This window comes from Magallana gigas, chromosome 9 (assembly GCF_963853765.1).
Source record: "Magallana gigas chromosome 9, xbMagGiga1.1, whole genome shotgun sequence".
In the NCBI taxonomy this organism is placed as follows: Eukaryota; Metazoa; Mollusca; class Bivalvia; order Ostreida; family Ostreidae; genus Magallana; species Magallana gigas.
The window spans coordinates 29,268,820-29,278,092 of record NC_088861.1 but is presented as its reverse complement, the minus strand read 5'-3'; the positions used below and the strand labels follow the sequence as shown (position 1 = coordinate 29,278,092).

At 32.2% G+C, this 9,273-nt stretch overlaps 1 protein-coding gene and 1 long non-coding RNA gene across 2 annotated transcripts; both read left to right on the top strand.

The window, feature by feature from the left end:
- The first annotated feature begins 2,174 nt into the window (after positions 1 to 2,174).
- On the top strand, positions 2,175 to 5,875 carry LOC105337323 (uncharacterized). The gene is made up of 12 exons (XM_034477075.2): positions 2,175 to 2,308; positions 2,685 to 2,825; positions 3,296 to 3,375; positions 3,471 to 3,542; positions 3,640 to 3,733; positions 3,818 to 3,970; positions 4,105 to 4,178; positions 4,322 to 4,393; positions 4,579 to 4,765; positions 5,009 to 5,109; positions 5,295 to 5,394; positions 5,514 to 5,875. Exons 1-12 carry the CDS (start codon positions 2,281 to 2,283, stop codon positions 5,747 to 5,749), a joined length of 1,338 nt encoding a protein of 445 aa, XP_034332966.2. The 5' UTR covers positions 2,175 to 2,280; the 3' UTR covers positions 5,750 to 5,875.
- A 2,248-nt stretch (positions 5,876 to 8,123) lies between these two features.
- On the top strand, positions 8,124 to 9,263 carry LOC109619871 (uncharacterized). Its single transcript, XR_010709094.1, has 3 exons — positions 8,124 to 8,570; positions 8,815 to 8,886; positions 9,167 to 9,263. It is a non-coding gene; the product is annotated as an uncharacterized lncRNA (long non-coding RNA).
- Positions 9,264 to 9,273: the final 10 nt, after the last annotated feature.

Here is a 9,273-nt window from a genome sequence, read left to right as displayed (position 1 = left end):
ATGTTTATTTTAGTGAGACTTAATTTATATTAAAACAGTAAGATATATCTCTAAATGACGTATTCAATTGTATTGCGCAAGATCCCAATAACCGCATTACACAACGTTGTATCATCGTTCAATTTTTAAATAAAACAATTCAGATTATATTAATTTATATAAACTTGTGTATCAAATTGTATTAGATAACTAATTTTATATTTGTTTTATCAAACTCGTTGAAATGGTTATAATCATAGTCGGGAAGTCTAGTCTTTTTACACTTTGAATATAGCAAGGGTTTCAAGCAATTTGCAAAGAAAAACGTTAATAAATTCCTTTATTTCTAAGAATTATTAAGAATCTAATCCTGCAAATAAAGGTCACGGCGCACGGTCAAATATCGTGTTATGTCAACAATAAACCATATAATGTTGAAAGTAATATCTCAGTCTATAATTGGGCTTAAAACTAAATAATATTGAAATCTCAAATTAATTATAGTCATGGTATTCTATGTACCAAATAATGACGGGATATATTGTTTTGTCGAACAGATATTAGTAATTAAAGACAGATAGTCCTCTTTTAGAATTGACTAAAAACATCGACGTCGCCGGACGTCAAGGCACAACGAGAAGTACAACAACATGGAATTAACTTAGGAAAAAGCCGATACAAGCTGTGAAAATGCTCAATCGTGCAAACAATAAGTCAACAATTATATGCAAGTTTGTTTTTAACAGTTATACATTTGGTGGGGGTGGTGGTAGTTGAATTTTGAATTTAAAACAGTCCGAAAGAGAGCAGAATATCTGTAAATATTTGGTCGAAAAATAAGTAACCTCATCTGACGTTCAGAGTTATCGATATCCTTCCTGTAAACTACGGGATACACGGTTTGAAAATGAAAACTTTGAAGAACTGATTCTCGAACAAATGTGTGCAAAAAAGATGCTAACTGATTCAGTGCCATTTTAAGTTGTTAGGAGAAAGCCACAAGAGACAAATCGTGATATAAAGATGGGGTATATCTATAAACTGTGCATGTTTAATCTTGACGTCATGTTTTGAACGTTCCGTGCGCCGTGGTGACAAAACCTGTTATTTTTAAAAAGGGGTAACAAAAATATCGTTTCATCAAATGGACTAAAACTTTGCATATCAATAACATAAGTGTTGGTGCACAGATTAATCTGTTAAGTATCACTCTCATAAAAAATATATGATAGACAGCCACATTGTCTTCGTATTTTTTTTTATTGACCCTCGTATATACTACAAAACAACTTACACACATCAATTTCAACGTTTTAGTTCTTGTCATCCTCATCTGATATATGCTACTTAACAACTGACAAACATTAAAACATGTATCTTTATTTTACTTAATGTCACCCTCATCATCTAAAACTTGCTCTTCCATATAATCTAGCTTAACGTATCTGTACCATTATTAGCGATGAAAACACCAAAGACATACGCCTCTGGGAACTCTAACATTACCTTACAAACCAAGGCTATCACGAAGGTCTCATTGACGACGGAATTCGTAAAGCCAAAAGATATAATAGATCGGAATATTAGCCAATAAACATCATTAATAAATCAATGATATTTTCACATTGTCTTTGATCTATTTTATAGGATAGTAAAATAACATATTCAGTAAATATTTTCATATCATATTTCGATCGTACATTCATGTTTCGGAACTCTTTGTTGTTGATTTTACTTTCGTCAATACAAATCTGAAATGATGTACAAATGTATATAACAAGATACGTCGATTTTTCATTGCGCTTCATATACTCTCATAAGGAACATTTTATTGTGTTTCCTGTAGCAAATTTCGTTTGTTTCATTCTCTGGCATTCTTGTTTTAACAAAATTAATCCCCGATGAAATCTTAATATTGCTAGAATATTTGCAATGCTCAAATTGTTGGCAAATACGGAATCTTATAGTTACACAACTATCTTGACTTAAAAATCAGCGACATTTTGGAGTCCTTTTTTTGTGGGGGGGGGGGGGTGATTTGTTTAACTCATATCATTCGTTATTTGTCTATTCACAGTGAAACGATCTAACAAAGACTACATGTTTTCTTACAGAAGTTTACACTTTCAGTTTACGTCTAAGTCGAACAAAATTGCACTCTATATGATCCGTACAAATTTTGCAGTGACTTACTGAATAGTGTATGCTAACTCGTAACTGTTCCTTGTATTAACGTTAACACAGTTCTTATGGCTATCTTATCTGTCCTCTAAACATATTGTGGTTTTGAATTGAACAAACATGGCTGCAGTATGGATTCCAATATTAGGTATATTATATTAAAATGATATTGATAAGGTGACAAAAAAAATTGATTTAAGTATCGAATAGGTTCACATGTACAGCGGTGATTCATCGTTATTCAAAATGGGTTTCAATGGACTTTTGTGTAAAAAAGGGATTGTCAATTACATGTATGTAGTACATCGGGCATGGCTGTGTTATGGAATTCAATATTAAATGTAGGTATATTAAATTTCTATCTTCGAATTTGCAAGAATTCAGGAAAAAATGTTTTGGGTAAGACTTGTTCTCAAAAACAAGTGTCGCTTGTACTTGGCGATTGATAAACGAAATGTTATGTTAAAATAAAAGATATTGAGACACACCCTTCTGTTTATGTTTCGATGTTCACAATAACACAGGCTTGGTGTTCTGTGTTGTCGGTTCCTTCGGTTGTGATGATTTGGACTCGGCTGCCTGTACAAGACTGGCGACCACCCGGCCCAATATGTGTAACGATACTTGTTTCGCTTCCATCTGCAAAAGATACTGTGGAAAATGTCGTAAGTACCATACATGGAGCATAACTGATCATTCACACCTGTATTCAATATCATATTGCATGAATTCCCACGCAATGATAATGAATTTTTAAAAATAAATTTAAAATCGGACAATATGATAACACGATTTTACAAGTCCACATTGTTTCCGTTACTGTGGTTTCATTAATTTTCGTGGGTATCAATTTAGTGGATTTTCTAAAAACCACAGTTTCAAGGATACGTAATTTTGTGGCCAATGATCCAATCAACACAAAATGTTAGTTGAAATCGAACTTCAATGAACATTTAATTTCGTGGATCAACTTAACAACGAAATTCACGAAAATTGGTATTCAACGAATATTAATGAAACCACAGTACCCCCCCCCCCTTTCGTGGCCCCACTTTTCTCTAGGGAATCATGGTTTCATCAAACAGTATATGTTTTCATTCCAATCAATACAATTGTCACGTTTTATCGATTTCAGCATTAAAATGCTACACGTGCCACGATATTGCCAATCCACAAAATTGCAATATATCGGCGGAATGTCCTTCAAATGATCATGTAAGATTTCCAAATATCATGGATCTTTTTATTGATAACAAGAATCATATCACAAAATGCCAAATAATGTTTAATCAATGTATTTGTATTTGCAGAAATGTATCTCCGTTAAATCGTATACTGATGATTTTCGACTTGTTTACAAATTGGGATGTGCTCCGTCAACGGTAAAACCCAAAATAAAGAAATTCATTTTTTAAGCTATGGTACCTGTATAACAGAGTACAACAATATAACAAAAACAAGGTATGATTTTTTTAACAGATTTGCAGTGGAGCAAACTGTTGCAGTACTGATTTATGTAACAACCACTCGAGCAAAAAACGAAGCTCGAAAAAAAGGAACCCAAAGACACAAGGTTTGATTCTCTCTCTTGATGGTTTGTAATGATATAATCATAGCGTAACGTTTTCTTAAAGCTCTTACTGATTTGATTACATAGATATGTCGGCATTTAGCAGACGACAGACTCTGTCCGCCGCTTGTGCCGACGTCGACAATCTTGCGTGCACGCTTCTGTTTACGTCAAATACTGACATCTGTCAGGATGATTGCATCGCCAACGTTATTTGTCCTCGACTGTGTGGAAAATGCAGTGAGTTTAATATTTTTTTAAAACAATTTGTTAAAATCAAAATACTAAGATTTGAATGTGTTCATTGAGTACATACCCAGTTAAGTTTTGATTTAAATAAAATCAAATGCTATAATGTTCAACATATTTTGTAGCTGAATGTTATGACTGTGATCACGTATTAACAACAGAAAGATGTAATCACTCTAGAATATGCAAAGCAGGAGAGGTAATTTAGAAATAGATTTGCATAAACCGAGTTAAGTTTGTTTGTTTGTTGTTGTGGGGGTTTTATTTGACAGCGATGCTTAATGATTCCTTTTGTTATGCAACTTACCACAGTATATGAGGGTTTTTTTTCAAATTTTTCAGGTTTGTTTCACTGTAGAAACCTTGAACTTTGATCTCGAACATGGATACAGGATGGGATGTGTTCATCAAAGTGTAATTGAATAATTGTTCTTACCATTTAACTTAAAATTTATTTTTAAAACTGTCTTGGTTTCGGCGGTTTGTAGGACCTTTTTTACGCATCAGCTATGATTCTCTGAATTCACCAGGCCTTGAAATGATTATTTTTGTCAATCTGAAAATATTTTGTCGATTTTTATTAACACTTTTTACTTAAGATTTGCGATAGCATTTCCACTCAAGTTGGTCATGTTTTTGGACGACGAGCTGATCCTATTGAGATTTCAATGACCGGGGGATGTTGTCATGGCGACCTGTGCAACCATCACAAGTTAACCCCCGTTGCCATGTCAACAAATCCACCAATGACAACAGTGCCTACCATTCCAACAACCACAGCAAAAAGTAAGAGAAAACAAAATGTACAGTAATTTTTAATTTCGTTGTATCTTCATGAGTTATATCCTTATTAACATAGAAGTGTATCTCATTTAAATAATTATATGATTGTTTAATAATTCATTTGATATAAGTAAGTCAGTCAGTAGATACCTCTTCAAACAACTTTAACAATCGAAAGCCAGAATATTACGATGTTTCACACATACATTTGAAGAAACATTTATCATGATATTTGTTGTTTTTAAGCTTGCACATTGATTTCTGGATGCCCCGTCTATTCGTCAGCGAGGTACAATGGTCAGTGTTACTTTTTAGGAAGTTCCATGATGACATGGCTTGACGCTAAGGTATACACAACTTCAAAACCAATGTACTGCATACAGGAAAATATTCGTCCAAGGAATTTCAATCCATATATTAAAAATTAGAAAGCTTTTTTTTTTAAGTTTGAAACTGTCTCTTTCAAAACTTCAATAAAAGTATAAGTATCTGAAAAATCGAATTAATGATGAATTTTGTTTGATTGTTACAGGCATTTTGTGAATCACATTGCAGTCATTTAGCTGTATTTCGGGACCAGAATGACATGCGCCATGCTATGGATGCTGTCAGTCATGATGACGTCATTTCGAGTTTGGTTATTTCCTACTATTCTTAGTCATGTAATTTTTGGTGTTCGAAGTCTTAATTTAAACTGACTATTTCGCACGATAAACTGTTTTCCAACAATTTTTATCTTTTAACACCTTAGGTTTACCAATCGTTCACCGGCACGATTTACCAGATTTGTACGTTGATGCGGTAAACCCCGCCCATTCTGACCAGTTCATGTGGTCAACTACCTTAGAGTTTGTACCTAGCTCGCTGTTTGACAATCCTCTTTCCAATCACCTGTACAATTGTGCCTTTGTCCACAACAGGAAACAGTTGGAGGGTACCAGTTGTGCCGCACGGTTATATCCCTTGTGCCAATCCACAATACAATAAATCGACGATTTGAAAAAATATATGCGGTTTATTGGTTTTATCAACTCAAACTTTATATACACTTTATATGAAAAAAAATCAGTTGAGTAAAAGTTGAGTCAGATTAAAGCTTGCATTTAAAGTTCATCCATAGTCTGTCCCTGGTAATCGTTTCTGTCAATTTTTAAGATTTGTTTTTATGAAAATAAGCACATTTGTCAAAGTAGTACATTTACTTAATTGATTAAATTCTTTTTTTAAAAAACCTCATTGTGTCAAAGATGAAATATTGTAGCTAACAGTTTAAACATTCCTTAAGATATTTTTAAGTCGTATTTAAACTAACACTTGCACATCCTTAATATCATAACTTCTTTAAGGGTGTTGTTAACTCAGGGTTTGAGTTCTCAAATTCGGATTGTTATAAAGTTCAATGTAATGAGTAAAATTTGTTCTAAACAAAAAAAGTATTAATAAAATGAATTATTATTGACAAAACATTTGATATTTTTACTGTATTACGCTATTATGCTCAAACAAGAATAGACTTTTAGCCAAACAGAGGAAATTCGGATTAAATTTTGCAGATTTTGTTTTTCGCTAAAACAATATTTGGCAGTACTCTAATATTAAAGAAAGTTAAGATTTTATATTTTAGTCTATATAATTTTTCATATTTTCTGCTGGTTTTAACTCACTTATTCATTAAAATAATTGTATGGCACGAATTGCCAAAATATTAAAAAATGCTTAAAAACGATAAAAGACACCATATCTCAAAATTTTGATCATTAACCTCATATAAATTTTATGCCAACAGAATAAGGTCAATATAAGAAGTTCAATGCTATAAATGTTTTTGTATTATCATCATTCAAATTTTTGTAAACTTAGATCAAAAATGGCTTGGAATTTGAAAACTGATAGAAGAAATTCGGACTGGAATAGTTTTTCAAATTGTAGCTAAAATCTTAATGTTTTGTACCTATTTAGTGCCACTGCCATTCATAAAATGTATTACATTTTTTAAAGTGTTTTATTATTTGAAATATATTTACAATTTAAAAAATTTCAATTGTAGTGTAAAATTTTATGGGTTTTTTTTTTATTTTTCAAAAAATATTCAGTGGTCATATACTCAAAAAGTAGGTCATTAACCTACTTTTTTGAAAGTGAAAAATAACACTACAATCAAAGGTTTATAACAGACAATAGATGGGGTTTCATTATCATCAGTGGCATTTTTTTTTCATTCTGAGTAAACGTCATCCTTAAGCCAACTTTAATTAGCATTTTTGATACGTTAAACAATATTAAAGTGTATGTGTTTCCAATACTTATACGATCAGAGCTATTCTCTCTCTCTCTCTCTCTCTCTCTCTCTCTCTCTTTCTCTCTCTCTCTCTCTCTCTCTGTGCTTAAGATTGCACATCTCTTGTAAGGTTAAAAGATTTAAGCAGCATTGAGGCTTAATGGTTACTTATTAATAAACAATCTTTTTAAAAGTATATAATTAAGCATATGTAAACATTCTTCAAGACAAGTTCAAGACGGTTATTCATTGTGTTCGAAGTCAACGTTTTATCAAAGTTGTTTGTCTGGACCAAACATTTATTACCCTTGATCCTATCAAAAACGAATTGCTTGTGTTAAATATAGTTTGCAGTGTCCTCGAACCAAATTCCTAGGTCAAAGTATAAAGGTCATAACACATTTCTTTGAATTCAAGTTTGTAACTGTAACCCCTCGTTTTTTGACCTATCTTGCTTTGAATATTCTAGATTGTAAGGTGTGTACATGTACACAGACATTCAAAGTATATGAAAAGGTCATAGATTTGCTGAGTTCAAGAAATCGTAAAGTTAAATTATGAGTTGTCTTTAAGAAAATGCATGAAGTATTAAGTTTAAAAATTGATAACATTTACCCTTCTGGTATTGCTCATTGGCAATTCTTATTTTTTCTAAACGTGTCATTTTCACTTGTAATTACTGAATTTATTCGTGTTAAAAACTGTGTCAAAGTTTTAATGAGAATGCTACACAATGTCGTATTCATGAGAACAATGGTTATAACAAGTAATTATATATCCAAGGTTAAATTTCACCCAGTTCTTATCTCTTAATATCAATAAGATATAGCGGCCTTCTAGATTTCAACATTAGGTATGATTTATCTTAATATATCGAGTCATTATATTTACGTGTAAACCTCCTGTAAATCACAATATAAAGTTTTGCCAACCATTTATCTATTAAACATTATATATTTATACCTTATTAATATTTTTCAACTTAACCACACTTGATCAGATTTTACGCCTCACCAAAAATGATTAATGTTTACAAATGCACTTTTATCAGACTTAATGGACGCAGATATATTCAATAAATCACTTTATTTTTCTGACAATAAGTATGTGATAGTGACAGGTTTGGTTCTGTGTGCCGTTGGGACATTCTGTTGTGATGATGTGGACTCCACTGCATGTGCCAGAATGGCGTCATTGCGCCCCGACATGTGTAACGATACATGTTACGCTTCCGTCTGCCAGAGATAGTGTGGTAAATGTCGTAAGTATAAACAATTTTACGAACATATGATCTGTCTTAATATTTGCCTTTGCTAATCAACATATTCAAACATGATTGAATTTATTCAAAGATTAAACCTTACTTAAGTTTTTGTATCTTGGACTTAATTAGTAGTAGGAGAAAAAACAGCAAAGATACTTCAATAAGCAAGTTTTGTTTTTATTTTAGCTCTTAATTGTTACTCTTGCCATTATATTGCTAATCCACAAAATTGCAATTTGACGGAGAGATGTCCATCTATAGACAATGTAAGTACCTTTGCGAGTTTTCTTTAACTTTGCAACTACTTTGGCAAACACAGTCAACGGCATGAGTAAATCAGCTTTAAAAATTCTGACACGTCATAAATAAAACTAAAAGATTTGACATATACATAAAACATGGAGATTTTTATTCGCTTTTATCCTTTACCGGTATTTTACACTTTTGTTAATATTTCATGTTTATAATATTTTGTATAATATTTTGATTTTTAATTTTCTTTTTTGGCAGAAATGTATCTCTGTAAACACTTATTCTGACGATTCCCTGCCTGCCTACAAATTGGGCTGTGCACCATCTGCGGTAAAAAGATCCACTATGCTAGCAGCGATAAATATAACATGCAAAATGCAGTGATCATAAAGATAGATGAGATTGAAGCAAAAAAGCGACCCGTGGATCTAATTAACTTGTCTTTACGTATTATATCTGAATCAAATACGTTTAAACGCGTTTCTAGCATGTAAAAGTACAAGGGATAATGTTGTTTAATTACTATATCAAATCAGCTTGGACGTTGAATGCTCATATTAACAACCTCGCTTTATATACAATGCATGTCATTTAACATTTAACATTGTAGCTTTGCCATGGAAAACATTGTTGCATTACTGACCTTTGTAACAACCAAGCTAGCAAAAAACGAAGCACGAAGAAAAGAAACCCAAAGAAACAAGGTTTTCTTCTCTC